The sequence below is a fragment of the Malania oleifera genome, chromosome 10 (genome assembly GCF_029873635.1).
Source record: "Malania oleifera isolate guangnan ecotype guangnan chromosome 10, ASM2987363v1, whole genome shotgun sequence".
In the NCBI taxonomy this organism is placed as follows: domain Eukaryota; kingdom Viridiplantae; phylum Streptophyta; class Magnoliopsida; order Santalales; family Ximeniaceae; genus Malania; species Malania oleifera.
Window position 1 is genome coordinate 75,694,359 of NC_080426.1, and position 20,612 is coordinate 75,714,970.

General features: G+C 37.0%; 1 protein-coding gene across 1 annotated transcript in view; it reads right to left on the minus strand.

Moving 5' to 3' along the window:
- Window positions 1-17,768, minus strand: part of LOC131166151 (phospholipase D gamma 1-like) — a 51,724-nt gene extending 33,956 nt beyond the window's left edge. The window contains exons 1-6 of the mRNA XM_058124464.1: window positions 15,610-17,768; window positions 14,059-14,175; window positions 13,174-13,368; window positions 3,173-3,421; window positions 3,020-3,088; window positions 2,785-2,932 (exon numbers count right to left, since the gene is read on the minus strand). Of these exons, the coding sequence (XP_057980447.1) occupies window positions 2,785-2,932; window positions 3,020-3,088; window positions 3,173-3,421; window positions 13,174-13,368; window positions 14,059-14,175; window positions 15,610-17,274 (2,443 nt within the window). The 5' untranslated portion in view covers window positions 17,275-17,768. The remainder of the gene's footprint in view (window positions 1-2,784; window positions 2,933-3,019; window positions 3,089-3,172; window positions 3,422-13,173; window positions 13,369-14,058; window positions 14,176-15,609) is intronic.
- Between the last annotated feature and the right edge of the window lie 2,844 nt (window positions 17,769-20,612).

Below are 20,612 nucleotides of genomic sequence, written 5' to 3' on the forward strand. Positions count from 1 at the left end.
CTATTTGCTTTATTTTTTTACTCTCCTCTTCTCTGTTTACTCCCTCTTCTCTGCTTATCTTCTCTCGCTAGTCGCTACTCTGTCTATTTCTCTACCTTTTCTCTTTCTCTGTGCTGTCCAACATCAGGAGTGGTAAACAAACCATGAACAACATACACTCTGAGGAATAACGTAATTGTTTTCAGAGACAGATGATAAATATGGGCAACAAGAATAGAACCCAAGACTTCAAAGTAACCATGGCTCTAACCCCATGTTTAGCAACCAAGTTACATTAAATCTCTTATTGTTAGGTTTTTGGAAAACAATGCATATCAAGCCTTTTCTTTGTGAGGCACTAAAGAAATATTTGACTGATTTCCCAAGCCTCGTAAAGAATGCGCAGAGACATAGAGGTCCAATTCAATAACCCTTCTGCCAAGAGGAAAAAAATTACAAATAATACCAAGTAAGATGGGCTTTTTATTGCAAGGACCACAACTTCTTCAGCCCCTTCCAAGATTGGCCCCTACATGTGTTTGTGAGTGTGTGCGCAACAAGGGAAAGAATAGTCCCATTATTATCTTTGGTATCTCAAAAATACATGTCATTAGATTTGTGATATGCTGGAGCCAACACATAGAACATGTTGTAAACAAATTTAAGTCAATTTACATCAACAAAATACACTGTCTAGTTCCATTCTCATTGATAAGATAGCTTTGACAATTGTACCAAATGTGGTCTTCAAAGTAGCCTGTTTTAACAATTAATGAGAATACATCCTTCTTCTTCTTTTCTTTTCTTTTTTTTTTTTTTTTTTTTTTTTTGACAGAAACAACTTCATTAAAAAAAGAAATAATTACAAGAAGAAGAGAATAAAATATACTCCATAAAATTTAAAAAAACAAAATCACAGCAGTGCCGTCTTCCAATCCCTTTGAATATCAGACAGTACCAATCTCCCCCCCCCCCCCCCCCCAAAAAAAAAACCCCAGAAGAATGTACCCAAAAAGAAGTGACTTTCTCCTAAAGCAAAGACAGAGAAGTATTCTGATCTTTGGAGATCCTTGCATTCCTTTTAAGCCCAAGAACCCATAAAATAGCAAAAATGGCACAATTCCACAATCTTCCCTCTTTTGTTTTTCTCAGAACCCCAAAAGTTCACCAACAAAAAGTTATATAAGCATTCTTCGGAGCTACCAACAATCCACACCATACATGAAAATGAAGTGTCTTTTGGTATCATTTCTGCTTTATGTTTTCATTTTGTACAAGTGAAGATTAAGAAAACATGTTTGTTTACGTTGCCTATTTTCTGTTTTTGTTTTGTGTTTCAATAGTATTCAGAAAAAATTGAAAAGCATATTTCAGATGATAAATACTTTAATATTCAGAATTAACTTTTGTGGATTTATGCTTATTTTTTATTAAAATTAAAATAAAATGACGTGTGAATTTAAAATATAAATAAAATAAAAATATCCATAAATTTTCTAAAAAATTGAAAAAAAAAAGTAGCATTCAGAATTAACTTTTGTGGATTAAATCATCATTTTATACATATATTTTTATTAAAATTAAAATAAAATGACCATGTGAACTTAAAATATAAATAAAGCAAAAATATCCATAAATGTTATAAAACTTTGAAAAAAAAAAAGTCATTTACGATTTTTCAACTGTCATGCACAATAAGATTGTTCATATGCAACTAAAAAATGAGTTTTGAAACATAAATATTAAGTTAAAAAATTACAATAATTTCCATTTTATTATAATATTTTCAAATTTTCTGGTTTTTCTGTTTTCAAATTTTGTTTCTGGTTTTGAATTTTCATTTCTGATTTTTCTTTTCATAATTTTGACATGATACCAAACAGCTCTGAAGAGTTCCAGAGACAGTTTCTCACCCAACAGTGAAGAAAAAAAGAACATAAGTCTCCTTTGCCTTGTGGCACAGCACAGAAGTGTCTGAACTAAGAACTTTATGAGGTCTCCTTTTCTGTAGCAAGTAATTCATATTAATCCTATTTAAGAACAAGAGTCAAAACTTTTCTTTCCAAACAACTTAATTAAGACAGAGAGAGCTAGGATTTGAAGATTTTAAAAGATGATTATGTAAGAATTTCCAGAGAAATACCCGATGAATCCCCAACCAACAGCCTCACATCACCCCCTCAAAGTAGGGAAAAAAGAATCCAGCACACCCAATAAAGAGGTAAGCTCATTGATCTCTCTTTTCGTTGGGACTCCAAAAGAAATGGAAATCTCAAGAAAAAAACACCCCTCACAAAGATAGAAGGCTTTGGTGCATTATGAACAGAAGAAAATCTAAACAAACGTGGCACCAAGAGCTCCAACAGTCTCACGACTCTAACCCACCCAAACATCCTCCCAGAACAAAATTCTGTTACTATTACGAACTTTAGAACAAGTGCAAGGAAAGTAAAGACAAGCTACCTGAGAAACAAATTTCCATGGACTTGCATGGGTAACATTGGCAATATCCTTAGTAATGCACCCATTCCAGTGCATTCCATACTAGCTCTTAATAAACTGATGCACAAGGAGCTAGATCCTAAAGGGGAAACCTCCATAACCATTTTCCAATCAAAGAGATGTTGTTAGAAACTACATTGCTAAGCCCCAATTCTTCCTTAGGTTTACGTCTCCTAAACACCTCCCAACTAACAAGATGATCTCTCTCATCCTCCCAAAAACCACACCACAAGAAATATGTTCAACCCCACAATGCATGACAAACATCGACATGATCTCACATGAAATACTGTAGCTCCTTACCTAAATCTTTGTGAGAACTCCAATTGTATGAGGATCCAATGAAATACTGATTCTCAATATAAATGAAATGCTGAGCAGCACGAATTGCCTTCACATATGCTGTATGTATGCTCATGTCAATCAGTATATTCTTCCCACATACTAGATTCTGTTAAAAAAGTATAATCAAATAAACTTCCAAAAGAAATGAGGTTCAAATGGGCAAAACAACCAAAAACAAAATAGAGAGAGCTACCTTGCTTGTAGCTTCTCTTGGATCTTTTGGAAAGCCTTTAACTGAATTTGAATCAATTGAACGGAAGACCTGGATTTATGATAGTGAAATATTATCAAAACAAACACAAATGGGATAAAGTTAACTCCAAAAACTAATTTGATTTACAATTACCTGGACATGCCAAGACTCTGGATCATTCTCACCCAAGCTAGGATAATCAAACATGCCAACTATTTCTGGTATTCTTTCAATCTTTAGCAGAGCATCATCATATGACATCTTTAGCTTTTTTAAACCATGGGGTTTGGAAGCCTTTAACCAGCGCTCTTGAAAGTTGTTCAGGACGTCATATGCCGCTGGCCCATCAATTCTACAATGCAAGTCATGCCATGGCTCTCTGGGACCACCAACAACATTCCCCTGTTCAGGAAATAAAGTAAACAAATAAATTTTAAAATAGGGAAAAATACACTGTCCTCCCTTGAGGTCTGCCAAGAAGATGTGAATCTCCCTCAACACTCAAAAAATGACAATGACCACCCTTTAAATTTGAATGTAATGACACTCCTATAAAAATAAAAACTAGCTCATGTGTAGCCCTTCTCGGGAACTAACATCTAAACTGTGAAGGGATTGAGAAACAAATGTAGTGGCAAATACTCGATACATCTTTCCACTAGTATGGATCTTCTTCTCCTAAGGTCCATCTTTCAACCAGCTGAGCTTTGCATTGGCCAGGCCCAGCATTCTCGTTGAAACTTGTTCGTATATGAGCTTCATTTTATAAAAAAAAAATCAGCATTAGGGCTTCTTCCCCTTACCAGTTAGGGGCTTATATTTGTTATTAAAACAAATATATCATACCATCACTGGCATCAACTAACGGAGAGAGTACGAATGTTCTTTAAATCAAGGAGGCTGGTGTCATTTTTTGAATGTTAGGATGTCTACGTCTTTTTGTCAAACTTGAAGACATCAGTGCGTCTTGCCCTAAGAAAATATAAACAAACTTGCTTGTTTTCAATATGATTGATTATTGATTCTTAACTAGCCTCTAACTTCTAATCACACTATAACATGGCCATGGGTGTGACATTAGCTCAGTGGTCTTTATGTCAATTGAAGACTAAGCATTTAATGTTTCTGCAAGAGAAGCAAGGTTGCACCATTATTTTGGCTGTATGATATTGTTGTTAAAAGATATAGTGAGAAGATATTGTGATCCCATAAATATTTTGGACAACGCATTAAGAATTTTAGAATCTTAGATATTCTTTAAGCAGCCTACCAAAGCATTTGTCCCTTTCAAAGAAAGCTGGTCATGGATTAGCTTAAAGTACCAGTATTTTGGGGGCTATGCCAATTGTCACTCTTAAAAACCAAATTTCCAGGTTTAATAATGTGCAAACTCAATGATGATGATGATGATGATGATGATGATGATGAGACACAACAACAACAATAATAATAGTAATGATGATGATGATGATGATGATAATACAGACATAAAATGCGAAGGCATATCAATCGAAGAACAAAATTCAAAGCCAGATAATGTCATGGAATAGAACATGAATATCTGGTTATGAGCAAAATTTTAGGATGGAATCCCCTCTGAAAATGAAGCTCCACATATTTTTGAATTCAGTATCAGAGGCTGGATGAAGAAATGGGATAGAGTTACTAATGTAAGGCATAAAAGAAAGGGGGGATGACTTCATCTACTTGTGCTTATACTTGCTTTCTTAATTTACAATAAAATCAAAAGCAGTCTACTTGATACCCAAAAATGCTAATGGAGAGTGTCTCTAAATTATTATATACCTAAAAAATACCCAAAATGCAAGAAATGCCTCCAACATGTTAAAATGTGAAAGGCTCTAAAACACTCCCCACACATACTGGCTAAACTAGGGTGATTCAGCTTTTGGACAAAAGCAGTACGTTTTTTGATTGAAATGTTAAAATGCAAAACAATAAGGCAGATTCAAGCAAGGGTCTCATACTCTCGCGGTCACAGCTTTGATTCAACAGGAGACCACAAACATTAATTAGTTTAATGATAAATCAAAGATTTGCCATCTGTTACTCTGCAGTGGCGGAAAGTGACTTTACGAAACAAACAAATAAGTAGAATAGTGCAGTATGTGCAAGCTACATACCACAATACGCATTACACAGCATCTAAAATGTCACAGACCAACTATGCAAGGTACCAGAGTAAATGTTATTGTCTCAGTAAAAATATTTGAAAACAATCAAGCTGTAAGATAATACTTCTTATTGAAATGTTAAAATGCAAAACAATAAGGCAGATTCTTGCAAGGGTCTCACAGTCCCAGCTTCAATTCAACAGGAGACCACAAACATTAATTAGGCTAGTGATAAATCAAGGTTTGCTATCCATTACTCTGCTGTGGCAGAAAGTGAGTTTATGACAAACAAATAAGTAGAATAGTGCTATGTGCAAATACATGCCACAATAATCATTACACAGCATCTGAAATGTCACAGACCAAATATGCAAGGTACAAGAATAAATGTTGCTGTCTCGGTAAAAATATTCAAAAACAATCAAGCTGCAAGATACATAGAAACCATCTTTGTATGATGTGAGGGTGGGAGGCTCAACTCATATTGTTAATTTTTTGTAGGAATGGTCATCAGAAAGATAATTATTCTTATTGGTTTATTTAGTAGTATTACTTATGTGAGTAAGCATGAGTTAACAAGGGTATTGTGTTCATTGTAATGTATTTGATATATATGTTGAACAGAGAGAAACCCATCAATGTGGTTTTTCCCAATTTACTAAACACTGTTCAAATGGTAACCGAGCATAGTCCTGGGACCTAAACCCTCAGCAGCCACCGCAAAACAGTCTCCTAAACCCGAAAATCCGCTGCATGTCCACCACCATAGGATAGCTGTGAGCACCACTACAGGCCTGAACCCACACAGTGGGAGCAGAAAAGACAGCGGTCATGGAAAATACCAGGATGACAACGCATGTTCAGAAACATAAAATCCCCTGGAGATTTTGCAAAATCAACACCATGGCAACTCAGAGACATTGCCAATTTGTCAAGTGAAATCCTAGAGCTTCCCCCACACAAGCTCATGCACCAGCCGAAGGCTGACTGCTCTGACTGTTTGCACTAATGTGTGAGGCTTTGTAGTTTGTGCAGCCACTTTTCAATCTGATCTGGTCCCACGCGATTCGACTCCCCTATAAACCATGTTATTAAGTTTTGGGCCATGAATTTTAGTCCAGTGAGTAAACCATTTTAATTGTTCTCGCAGCTCTCCAATAATGATCATTTGTTATCCTAAAGGCTGTTTGTCAGTCTGGTACCTGGATTCATTGAGGGGCTGACACAGCGTTCTGTTGCGGTTGTGATTTGTTCTAGTTTGTTTATTTTTTTTATTGATCTGCTAGTGTTTATGCTGGGATGGAGTCCATGAGTCCCAAAATCTTCATCGTTCCCACAAATTATCCAAGAAGTTGAATGGAAGTAACCATGTGCAGTCATCTAAGACTGTCAAGATCCATTTGACAGACATAGGCAAGTCCAAACACTTGTTTTAGCCTAGACAAATGACAAGAAGTAGAAATAAGTATGGGTGTAGGAAGATGCATTGGTTGTCTCCCTTCTATGGAACCCAAATAGCATGCTGTGTATGCATCTAGATGTATGGAAGCAAATTTAGGACTATGTTAAATTCATATACTTTACTAACACAACCCACATGTCTAATGTCTTTCTGGAGCACTTTCAAGTACAAGAGGGAGACAAGAGTGTCATGAGTACTTTTGCAAAGGTAAAGTGCACTCATGAGGAGCTCAACATCATCTCACGTTGTAATCTCACCAAATCTCCTTCTAAAGATCTCCCATTGTTTAATCCACCAAATTTCGAGCAGTTCCCTTCAATTTTGATTCAGCAAAGTACAACTTTCTAGCCTCATTCATGTCATACCATCAGAAATTGTACCCCAAAGAATACCCAAAATCTTCAAATTCATCAAGAGAACCATCACCATTAAAACCTTAGGCTTCTAATAATTCCTTTACTCAAATGACTATTTCGGCCTTCACACAATTCAAAAGTATGAGGAACAACAGCTATTCCATCACCTTGTTTGGTAGGAAATTCCATGGGCTTTTTACCTAAGCTGCAACTCCATTTATTAGCCTATTCAAAGCATGGTAATACTGTAATAATCTCCAAGGCATTTTCCATGTTCTATACCCTACCAAATAACAATTCCACTCGTGTAGTTAATTCAACATTGGTCACCATGATGCAAATATATGATGCAAATCACAAACTTCACTCTCAATCATTTAAGAACAATCTTCAAGTCACCTTCAATCTTGAGTATCACATAGAAATGAAACAAATTCAATCAAAGAACTCACAAATGCAGCAATGAAACGTGACTTCCAATGCTGGAAGCTGCAATTTCTTGCTTCTTGTAGCAAATTATCGCTCTTGTTTGCCATATATTGTGTCCAGAATCAAAATATCTTGTTGCAAGTCAAAATATCATGAAGAAAACCCAAAATATCACAGCTGGAACAAATTCTCGCAAAACTAGAACCAAGAGAAGACTCAAGCAGAGTCCCACTCATAGGTCGCCGATGACTCAATGATGAAACTTTGGTGGAGCAGAGGTCAGGGGATGAGGAGTTTAATGGTGCTGGTGGTATGATGTAAAAAAACAGAGGCTAGGGTTGTTTTTGAAGAGCCAACAGCTGGAGAAGTTTGGCCAGCACGTAGGGCTCCTCTGGTGGTCGAACAGTAAAGATTTTTTAGGGGCTAGGGTTTTGGGGAGTTCTGTTTTTGTGGGTGTGGGTGGTGTTACACACTTGTTTCGGAAAGTGGTGTTCAAACAAATGGGGCACTGACTTTCATTTTTTTTTTTTTCACTAGAATTTCAGGGAAGAGAAGAATCGGAGAGAGAATGAAGAGAAACAAAGAGAGAAGAAGAAGAAGCAACATAGAGGGAAGGGAAGTTACAAAACAGTGGGGAGAATGAAGAAGAAGAGTGAAAGGAAAGATGGGGGAATTGAAATGGACGAAAGAGATCGTGGCTGGGCTCTAATACTAAATGATGCATGGCAACATCAAAGATCTGCATCCATGGGAAAAGTTTGAAGAGATTGAAGAAAGGAACGAGAAGAAAGGAGAGAGGAGATACAAGGGGGAAAACTAACGTTTAATTCCGATTCCAATTCAAATTCAACAATAACTGCCTACAACATGGCTTTCACACTATTTATAAGAAAGGCTTTAAACACATGAAATTACACACATACCCCAAGAATACACAAATACTACAAACATACTCCCAACATGCATAGTCCTAATACAAGCAAATTACACACGCATACTTAAACAAAAAACCAAATAAGAACATTTGGGTTTCAGATCCAATAAACAACTGACCCTATCTTGACATAGGCCTCCAAATTGGGTCGAAGAGATCCATCCAAATACCATTTTCTCATCCTACATCACTTGGGTTCAATATTCCCAATTACCGAGAAATACACATTAGACAAACAACCCCTTAATCCATTGATGTCATTGCTCACCAAAACCCTTACAAAGATTTTATCGAAGAAACTCCAATTAACTCTACCATATGCTTGCTCAAATTAAGTTTGAAAGTAAACCCCCACTTCTTATTCCTACAAACATCCTCCCCCACCTCATTAGCCACCAAAATAGTATCCACTATTTGCCTCCCCCCCCAAAAATGCACTTTGAGCACTATAGATAGTCTTATCAAGCAGCACATGCAGCCTATTAGCTAAAACTTTAGTGATCATCTGATGAACACTAGAGACAAGACAAATAGGTCTAAAATCCTCTAAATTAATAAATCTAGACTTTCTTAGGCACCAAAAGATATAAAGGAGGAATTAAGACTCTTGCTCAAAATCTCATTCTTATAAAACTCAGTGAAGACTTTAACAAATGACCCTTAAACTTAATAACATCCCAAAAATCTTGGAAGAAAGTGACATTAAATCATCTAGACCCGAAGGTTTTTCTAATCATCGCATCTGGTCTTCAGATATGGGATTCCCACATTTGATACTCATCTCTAAAGTTAGCTTGGGATGTTGAGTGAGACAGAAATGAGGGAAGGGCTTGACCATGGTCTGACATGATTAGATCGCCTGCCTCCTCCAATGATCCATCTGCAAATTCGTTGGTTGATCCATCCGCTCATCGGTCAAAAGGGAATGATGCCCAGAGAAAGGAATATACATCCGCCGTCATTCATTGAGGAGATAAAACCATCAACTAGGGTCAATAATAACTCTCCCACCCCCAAATCCAACTCCCTAATCAAATTATTTCTCATTTTCCCATTAGCGAGCCTATGTAAAAGAGTAGAGTTGTAATCACCATCTTTGACCCTTATAAATTTGGTATATTACCTCTAGCTCCTCATTTCCTTAAAAATCACCTCTTCCAGCTCATTCTTTAAATTTATTTTTGCCTCCTTGCTTTCCAAGAGATTTATCTACTCTTCCTTCCTATCCAAGAAGGCCAACTCACCTAATAGGCTAGAATTTCTAATTCTAACAACGTCAACACCTCTTTCTTCCAAACTTTCAATTTCTCATTTAGACGCTTCAACTTCCTCAAAAATTTAAATTCTTCCCAAACCCTCTCCATATCCTCTCCCCAAGAATTCCTAACCAAAGTCTTAAAAGTTATGTGATCCAACCACATATGCTCAAACATAAAAGGGGTAGGACCCCAAGATGCCCTAGTAGATTCTAGCAAAATAGGGAAATGATCAAAAGTGTCCTCGGAAGAATATTTTGGGAGAGATTAGAAAATCCATCCTCCCACACTAGGCATCCCCAAGAGGAGGTCTCTCGAACTGCAATCCTCAAACAAATCAAAATTTTGCATACTAGTAGTAGTAGTAACTCTACCCCCTATCCCTCCTTTTTTTCCTCCCCCAAAAACCTTACTGTGTTCAAATCACCGCCCACGGTCCACCTAGGGGAGCAAAAACCGAAAATATAATAGAGCTCGTCCCAAAAAGAACTGCCAAGAGTTATCAACACTGAAGAAACCCACCATTGGCCCCTCTCTCTCACTTCAACTAACACAGGAAAGGAAAACACTGATCAAAGTATCCACTCTAGCAATAGACCAAGAAACCCACATGACAAGGACACCTCCCAAGGGGCCCTACAAGTGTACGAAGTCCCAAGCCCTACAACAACCACCTCAAATACTCCTAACAACCCCTCCATCAATCAATTCCAATTTAGTTCACGAATAAGAATGATATCAGCGGAGTATCTAACCAAGAATTGCTTAATCAAGCTCCTCTTCCTAGCCCTTTAATATTCCAGCTAACAATCTTCATAATTTAACATTCGTACCACACTCATAGTTAATTGATGTAGCCAGATTTTGAAGCCATTTTTGAAATTTCTTCTTCTTCCTCTCATAAGTTCTAGGGCTTAGAACCCACCCTCACCTCATTTCCTCTAGGGTCTATGAATTTCAGGGCTAGGTCCCCAAGGAGTTTTTGCAGTTCTTAAAAGTCTCTCTCACCTCCCTCAAATCTAAACCCACAGCCCTCACTCCTAAAAGAATCCTCCCTTTGGCAAAATAGTTACAAAATAAAGAAAGTTGTGAGTAAAAAGGGAAAGAATACCTTTACTAATTGTAGAGGAACAAGGCACCTCCATAGAAGAATCTATCTTCCCAAAATGACTCCCCCACCATCCCCTGCCCCAAAAAAACACACCAAAAAAAGGTACAACTGAATTGTCTGCTGGTAAGAAATCAAGCTCACGGTCAAGAGGCAAAGGACCTTTAACATCTAAGACTTTCATTTGGTCAATATTGTGATTAGCAAAATGTTCACCTGCTTGTGCAAACTCAGAGTCTTAATGTTGACTCTCTCTCTCTCCAGTTGTTGTGAGTTCTTAGTTGGATTTACACTCTGACCGGAACTCTCCTCTTCAACGTTTCCACTCTTTTCTTTAAAAATCTGAAACAATCTTTCCTCTTCTGCAAATACAAGGTCAGCTCTCAGCTGGTCAACCAATAGTTACTTCTCTGATTCACAGCTATTACTCAAGTCGTCCTCCAAATCGAAAGATGAATCAACTTCTAGATCCCCTTCTAACGAAGCTTTCTGCTTCTCCCTTAAAACTGATTGCAAGCACAATGTTAAGTTGTTGTCTTTTAGAACAAACCCAGGCTCACAACTTGATTGGTAATTTCCTCCTTGTTGTTCATAGAAGTAGCTCCTATTATACCCAGCCAAACTGGCTTCTGAAGCCTTCCCACTACAGTGGCCAGCGTGTGTGTTTTAAAAGGCCAATGTCCCCATCTTCAATCCTAAGTTGCGCCTTCTCTATTGCTGGGCTCGAGTCCCCATCCCCATTTAGACTTGATATCCTCCCTTTTCAACCCAAATCAGCTTGGGTTTCTTCAGCTCATGTGAATTGGATCTTTGAATTACTAGCCCAGCAGCACCCAAGCCTTTCGGCCCCACAAAAATACCCCCAGAAAATTTAAAATTTGAGAGCCCAACACCGTCACTTGTGTATCTCAAGGATCATGGAAGCATTTTAGGAAAGAAAGCTCCCCTATCTAGGAAGACAACCTGCTTTATTTGTTCCAGCCTCATCACCGAAGCTCCTCTGGTCACGCCCGCAAAGGGGGTGCTCATCAAAAGCCTCTGAAACACGCTAATCCTCTCATCATTTTCCATTGATCTCTGGATATTCAATGAACCACACTTGGAGCACCACCAACTGTCACTATGGGTATTTATTGAATCATTCATATCCAATGAAAATTTTAACAAAGCAACGAGGAAAGCCCATCACCCATCGGTTTAGCCTCCCTCAAGGATGCACAAATCCTGACTACTCCCTCCTGTGTTAACCTTCTGCAGACACACAAATCTTCCTCTACCATTCAAGAGGATCGTCAAACTTATGGGACTACCTTCTTTCCTGAAACTGAGGCCCCCTTGACCCTAGCAAACCCCCCATTGCCTCTGCAGAATGCACCCATCAACCTCAAAGCCCATACAAACTCCTCCTTCTTCAGCACAACAAAGGACACATGCCTTCCTGCAAATTTCAAGATGAAAAAAGTTGAAAGGTCCAATTGATTCACATTAATCACCTTCCAAATTTGAAAGTCAAATGCCCTCCTACACCTGCTTCGTATTACCTATGGCGAAGGTAAAGAGAACAGGATAGAGAGGCTGCTAAGGCAATTGCAGAAAGATCGAAGAAGAACATCAAGGAATCAAGAAGAGTAGGTTTCTGTGGATAATGATTCAGGGTAGGGAGATCAAAGGATGTTGCCATGCTCGTACTCTCACGGGAAGGAAACTCCGGACAGCGAGCCAAAATCCATGAATTGTTCCATAACCTTCTTTCTTTATCATGTTTTCATTTAGGATTTTAAGAAGAGGGAGACGATTGGCGAAGGACGTGAGGCTGGCGGGCTTTACTACCTTTGAGTCACTATCTCTTTCTACTGTCTGCTACAATACTGCAAATCCACTGTTGCGTTGGTTATCTTTTGCTGGACAAGTTAAAACATTTAATTCCTACTTTGAGTTGTAAGACTAACCTTGAGTGTGAGTCATGTCAGTTTCCAAAGCATGATATTTTTCATTTGATTCCGAAGTCAATAAACAAGAAGTTAGTTGTATGTTATTTCATTTGATGTTTGGGGCCCTACTCGTGTTGTGTTGAAGTTGGGATTCAAATAATTGTCACTTCTGTGGATGACTACTCAAATGACTTGTTTTTTTCATTTTTATTTATTTATTTATTTTTGATAGAAAAAGAAATTCATTAACAAGAAAGAGAAGAAAATACGTCAAGATGGAGGATAGGGGTCCTCCTAAAGAAATAAAAAGCCTTACGCCTTATGGGCACACTTTTTCTTGGCCAAAGAGAGCCTGCCTATAGATATTTCGGAAAAGGACTATTTGGCTGCTCCTATTTTCCAATTATTCTAAACCGTCCTTATAGTTCTTTTATTATTTTCAATTACTTTAAGATCCCATAAGTGCACAATTGAAACATGGTTTTTAGGTTTTAGCTCTTCACAATGATGCAACTACAAAAAGAAACAAGATTAAGAGAATACCACAAAAGTCGGGTTATGAAAGTCATCTTTGTGCACTGTTTGTAGCGTCTTGAATAAAGAATGCTGCAGAGTATCATATCGCCCATCACATAAATCAAGTCCTCCAAGAAAAGCTATGATTTTTCTTCTATTTTGGCCAGCATCAGAATCCACAACCACTGTTTTCTGATGGTGCGTGTAGATTGTTTCAACTTCCTGATAGAAATAAAAGAACTTCAATGCAAATCTCCACAACAATTTTAATAAGATCAAATAAATAACAAGAGGTGCCAGACATGAAAATACATACTTAAATGACTAGCATAACAAAGATCCCACATTCCCATGCAAGGATTATCCAGTGAAGTTTTCAGGTTACTTCTGACTGACATAAGAGTTTGCTATGAGATATAAGGACTGATGACTAACTTACATAACTACAAAGATTATTGCTGACTCAAACATTGGTGAACAGTACAAAGCTTTGAGCATCTGACTATACAAGCATGTCCTATTTTAGCCCTTTTCCCTTTTGCATTAAACATACTGACGCAGGTGAACTCTGGACGCTGCTTTGAGCATCAATACATATGCTGAAGTTCCTTTTGTTTCAAATTTGCAATGCCAAAGACCTTATACCCATTTCAGGGAGCATAACTGAATCATATTGCTACATAGATGGTACACACTGCCAAATGCAATTGCCATATCAGCAACCTAACAGTTTATGATTCACCCTTCAGTTTCCAGTTACGGAAAATTTGTGCATTCTGATTACCATCCTCCAGAAGTTCCAAATGATAATATCAAATAAAATGCTAACTCATATCAACAATTTATCACATTACACATGTAATTCGAATAAAAATAAATGTCAAACAACAAAAAATATTATTCACATCTTACCCTTTGCTTGACCCAGCTATGTCGCTTTCCAGCAATGCGGGAACAAAGTAACACTTGTACTGAAGAGTGTTTGAAAAAACTGCGAGTTTCCTCATCATGGGTTTTCATAAATCCATCCTGTGTTTACAATTTTCAATACAATATTTAGGAAAAGGAAATTCAACCAAGCTTTCTAATCCAAAAGCAAAACATGAGCAGCATGGAAGAAAATTAATTTAAGAACAATATTTGTGGGGCATAGAAATTAAAACCCTGGACAACTCAATGATACATAAGCTTATTTAGCTCCCTCTAAGAATCAAAATGAATCAACGAAAAGGAAGCTGAAAGCATGTACACAACCATCAAGATATAACAAAAGCACCATAAGTAATAAGATAAATTTTGGATACTTAGAATTCTTAACTCCAAGCCTCAAATCCAAGAAATTCATTAATCTATACTATATACAAAAGTACATATAGTGCAAAGCAGAAGAAAGGCAGCATACACTGTGACAACCCTCTCCCTACCCTTGCAAAGTGAGTAGCCTTGTGGCCCCAGGATTCCCTTTTATAAAGCGGAAAACACTTTCTGAGCAAAAATATCTTTATCGTTTAGAAGTAGGATGAACAAGTTTAACCAAAATTAGATAAAACGGCATTTAAAGTATTTATTTTGGATGAGTTAAGATTGATTTTGAAAATATTTCTGCATAGCTTAAACATGCTTCTAATGTAAGTTGAAAAAGGATCCATTTCTCTTGCGAGCATTAATTAATTTTTCACAGCTAAAATTTAAGTTATTTATTATTAATTTTGAATTTTAACAAATATATCTAATTGTCTTCATTTCTCATCACTACCAGAAAATGTCCATTACATTTAAATTTTGTTTGTTTGATAAAATAAAATAAATACAGTAGTATCATAAATGTTAAATAGAGCAGGTATATCACCACCACCACCACCCCGCTGGTGCCCCAAAGAAAAAAACCTATGATGTAGAAAAAATCTATCTCAAGAACATACTATATAGGAAACTTGAACCAGTTCTTGAAAACCTAAATATATTGATAAATTACATTAATCAATTTTCCCCAAGAAGTATACCTTCTAAACACAATGACAACCATGCTTTTATCCAATTTTTTTCCCAAGCTGCATCCTAATCGCTTTTAGAAGTATACTAATTTTACTACTCTCTTGCAACCACTCACATTAATGAGCAGTTATGAAAAAAAAAAAAATTAAAGGGCATCACTGGGTCACAAGGCTCCCTGCTTTGCTAGGGTAGGGGGAGGGTCATCACAATATGCAGCCTTACCTTACTTTTAGCCGAAAACTGTTTATTTAAACTCAAACCCGTAACCAACCGGTCACAAAGAAGAAACCTTACTGTTGATCAAAGGCCCGCCCTAAGCGGTTATTTAAAAAAAACAAAAAAAATTATGAGAGGATAATAAGACCAGAATCAGGGGCAGGGGGACTCATAAGACAGTAGCCATGAGATGCTCTGACGTACATTTACTGTGCCACTATGCCACAACATTTTACATCATAAATTACTTACAGTTTTATATCCACAAATATTCCTTGAAGTAGGGTCATCCCACACAAGAAGCAGCACTCTCACACCTTCCTGCGACTTGGACTTCAAAAGTTCACCCAATGTGTAATCTGATGCGTAACTACTATCCCTTACCAATCTAACTTTGTGCCACACTGACCATCCAGTAATGTAGATCAAGCGTCGTGCCTGACGTATTGCATCAAAAATGTCATGCCAACACTTGCCATGCACATAATGCAAACCCTGATCAAGCTTGAGATTCGGAAGGCAGCCATCAGGAACATGTGCATCTTGATATAGAGTAACAGTACCACCTTTTCTAAGAGGAAAATATGTGCCAGGGACCCCATAATAATCAGGACCAGTCCCCACACCATGATGGTAAATGCACAGTTTCTCCATCGGGGTGTATTGGATTGAAATACTCAACACAGCTCCAGCTTTCAAGGGTTTACCATTACTATTTAAAATTGGGAAAGTTCCCTCAACTTTTGCCCCTGAATATATATGTTCCACTGGAATTTCCACAGCTCCTATAAGCTGAGATCCCACAATATCACTATCTTTAACAACAAAGCGCACTTCAGGAGCATTATGTGCAACAGGAACATTAAAATGTTGCAGCCAGACAGGATTTTCACTATTGCTAATCACATATGTCCTCCCAATAACAGCGTTTGATACTGATATTGAAACATATGGATCACTAGTAATCTTTCGAGCCATATGCCCTTCAATTTTGTTGCTCACATTCCCTGGTAATTTCCCAAACATCTCTCCTAGAGTTTTATGAAACATGTCCATATTTGGAAGGTTTTTTGCTTCTTTTACCCAAATATCCAAATTCCCATGTAAGAGCAAAACCTTCAAGGACCCTTTAGACGTATCAAAGGGTACAATCTGCAAATTCTGAGTATGCTCGGACCCATCAAATGCGGTTGAGTAGGCATGGGGAGAGTAAGCGGGGGAATTAATCCGGCCAGAATAAGATGACTCGCAACTACTTGAAAATGAGTTATTTGTACTCAAGCTAGGATAGCTTGGAGGGGAATTCGGCACTGTAGGCAACACCGAAGGTGCTGGGGGGGATGCAGGGGCAGTTGGATGATTTTCAAACAAATGCATGCCAGCTAAAATACTATCCACAGGTGGATAGGCAGCAGTGTAAGATGGTGACACGTCAACACTGTCATGATTTGTCAACCCAGCTCCTAAAGATGGTGAACTGTCCTGCCGGTGGTGGCCAGAGAAGCTAATGGCATGGGGGGGAATATCAGTAGAGTGGAATGGCCTGGGATGTTGGTAGTGATTAGAGGATGAGAAACTGCCATGATGTTCAAGGGTTGGGGGGGTTGAATTATAGGCTGTGGGAGGAACAGGGTACCCGTAAGGATAGGGAAGAGGACCAGAATGAGATTGTGGACGGTACTGATATTCTGGTGGCGCTGAATGCGTGGTTGAAGGAGGAGGTGCTACGTAGGGAAGCTGTGGGTATGTGAAGGATTGGGAAGAATTGTAGTGGGCATAAGAATAAGCAGAAGGAGGAGGTGGTTGAGGTGAGTATGGATCTGAACCTGGAGGTGGGTATGGATGAATTGGAGAAGGAGAAGGAGAGGGAGAAGGATAAGGGTGCCCATAAGGGTTTCTAAACGGGTAATTATCCATGAATCAACACTAATATGTGTCTAAAATGAAGAATTATTCATACAAACATGACAAATTACAGAAAATTATTCGACATGGGTTTGTTTCTTAACTATGTTGTATATCATAATGGATCGAAATACAGGAAATTTACAACAAATTACTTGGAGAGAGAGAGAGAGAGAGAGAGAATATGGGCAATTATCCTTTGAACTTTGATGCTTGGGAGACGAAAGACCTAATTAACGATCAGACTTTGACGAAGAAGAAGACGACAAAGAGGAATAAGGAAGAAGAAGAAGGAAAAGAGGAAGGAAGCGAGAAGGGCGGAGAGAGAGAGAGAGCGAAGAGCAACGAAACGAGTGGAGCCTGACCTGATACTGGTTTTTCCCGGCTCGGAGCTCCCGTCTCTTGTTTCAGACGACGGCAATAGAAGAGCAGGTACGGCGTTTACCGTTTGCTTCTCCGCCACGGAGAAGTCCCGCACCGAAGGTGATGCAATAGAAGTCAATTCCGATTTGCCATTTTAGAATTTTTTTTATAATATTACGAATTTAATTAAAGATTTTGCACGATGATTAATTATGTTTTTTTAAATACACTTAACATAATCAACTTTTTATAACTCAATTTATTTAACTTGCATTTGGGAAACTTGATTTTCAAATTACCTATAAAAAGAAATCAAATTTAATTCTATTGATGGAATCAGTTTTTAGTTTGAGTTGTTTGGCATGCAAACTAGAAATAAAAATTAAAAATTAGAAACCGACAACTTATTTAATCAATATTTGTAAAATAAAAGTAGATTAAAATTTTAATTTAAAAATATTTATTTTTATCTTCAAATCAAATAATATTATTAAAAGAATAAATTTTTAAAATAATACAAATTGAAAATTATTATAATTAAGCTACTTAATTATTATATTCTCAAATTATACTTTATAATAATTAAATTCATATGGTCCTTTTACTTTAATCTTAATTTCAAATAGTATATATAAAATGAATGATTTAACTTTTAAAAAAAAACAATTTCTAAACATAAAATTCCTAGCAATGGGTTGTCAAAATAATTGAAAATAAAAAATATATATTATTTTCAGTTTTTCTAGTTGAAAATCAACAACAAAAATAAAGACAATATAAATAAACGCTCTTTTTATAATCTACTTTTTCATTGTACAGAAATTGAAATAGAAAACAGAAAATAGTAATTATACCAAATATATACGTAGAGCAGGTGTGTTATCATTTTTGTGGCTAGTTTCTTGTTTGCATTTTTTTTTTCTTTTTGGTACATAACCTAAAATTTACTTTGATTGTGTTGTGTCAAAAATCTAGAAACGGCTTGTTTCTTTAGAAAACAAAAATCACTTTTTGTGGTTTTATTTTGTTGTGCAAAGGAGTTGAAACAATATATTGGACATATTTAAATAATGTCCTAAAGGGTTGAGTGTGTGATTTACCCTTATGCATTTTGCATCTTCTTTTTTTTTTTTTTTTTTGTCTTTTATTTGAGCTTATACCCAAAGCCTTCATGCTATTACCTCTTCATTTGATCTAAACCTCTATTCACGCTGCTCTATTCCTCCCATCTCTGCCCTACTTCTATACTTCCTTTTTCACCTATTATCCGTTTTAAGACTCCAATGGATATATGATAAAATCGTTTATTACAATGGAATGGTATGCAATGTCAATAAATCTCAATGAATATAATACGATTTATCGTTACACAATTAAAGGTGGTTCTAGATTTGGCCCAAGACGAGAGTAGTTTCTAGAGTCTTACTCTAATACCAATTGTTGATCGGTGTAGGCACCCAAAACAAGGGCGAATTGGGTAACATAAAACTTTTATCCTTTATAAACAAAATAAGTTTAAAACTCAATATTGCTTACTCGATAAATAAATCATGACACAACAATCAATGAAAGATTCAATGCTGAGAAACACTCAGTTGGTTGATCAATAAACTAAATATTACGATAAGTTTTACCCAATTATCAAGGTGGTTGATTTAATTCTGATTAATATGAGATGTACAATAGCAATGTAAGTTGCTTAATGAATAAGATGGTGAATAAGAATGCTCAGTGCGAAGATTACAACCACAATCCAATCATTAAGTTGATTAATCAAGGATGTTTGATATACAATTCACAACCACAACCCAGTCATAAATTTGATTGATCAAGGATGTTAAATATGAAGTGCACAATCAAAATATAAAATAGAGAGAGATAAGACTGACACCTAGGATTTATAGTGGTTCAGTCTCTTGACCTACATCCACTCCCCAAAAAAAATACTTTTTGAATTTGTCACTAGCACTTATATTAGAATTCTAGGAGAACCGTCCTACATTGTTGAAGACCTATCAACAACTTGTGTCGTAGCACCATGGACAACAAAGCCTTATAGGGTCAACACAACCCCAACATGCCCTTGTCCAATACTCAGTGCCTTTGCACTCTAAGACATACATCCTAACTAGGATGACACCCAAAACATAGTGTGAAGCAATCTAGGACGCAGGTTGTAACTAGGATTACACCTAAAAGAAATATTAACAGACCAATGAACCTCTGAGATCTTTTTTCTATTTCACACATGCCGTTTATTAAACCAAAATTTATAGGTCTAGAAAGCCTTCTTGAAGGACTCGACCTATAAGGTAAGTAAAACATCAAGCCTGAAGAGTTACAATAACAATGGAACTAGCTTAAACAAATAATGTTTAAACTCAAATGTGTGAACACTAAATTCTTGTGTTATGTCTAGTATTTATAGAGAAGTGGTGGGAATCTAGCTTGATTCTTCTAGCTTATGTAGTTAATGCATGATTTCGTTGAAGGATCTATGCACATGCAATGAATGTTATTGCTCAGTTGAAGAAGAAAACTTCTATTTGTTTTGATTGAACCTTGGTTGATTCTCCAATTTGAAATTTAAACATTGAAGCTTTTACATGGAGGGATAGCAATATGTCAATACCACACAGAGTCAGGAGCCCCTTGATCTTCCAAAGGAAAGCAACCAATCTAAGACCACATCTCCAAAATAGTCCTTCCTATGGACTTTTAACAGGATAACTCGGGTCTTTCAACCAATGCTTTACCAAAGGAGATCAATGGGGACCGTACAACCTTTCTGATGTGCAAGATCCTCCTTAGAGGCAAGCACAGAGCATACTTGACACCATGTCATGAACATCAGAGATACCCATTATAGTTTCGTTAAACCTGAGTTTAAGCCTCTAAGGCTAGGTTACAGGTATCCACCGTAAAGTTATCCCTCATGAAATCATGAGAACATTACAAGCTCATAGAAGTGAAGTTTAGAAGCCCTT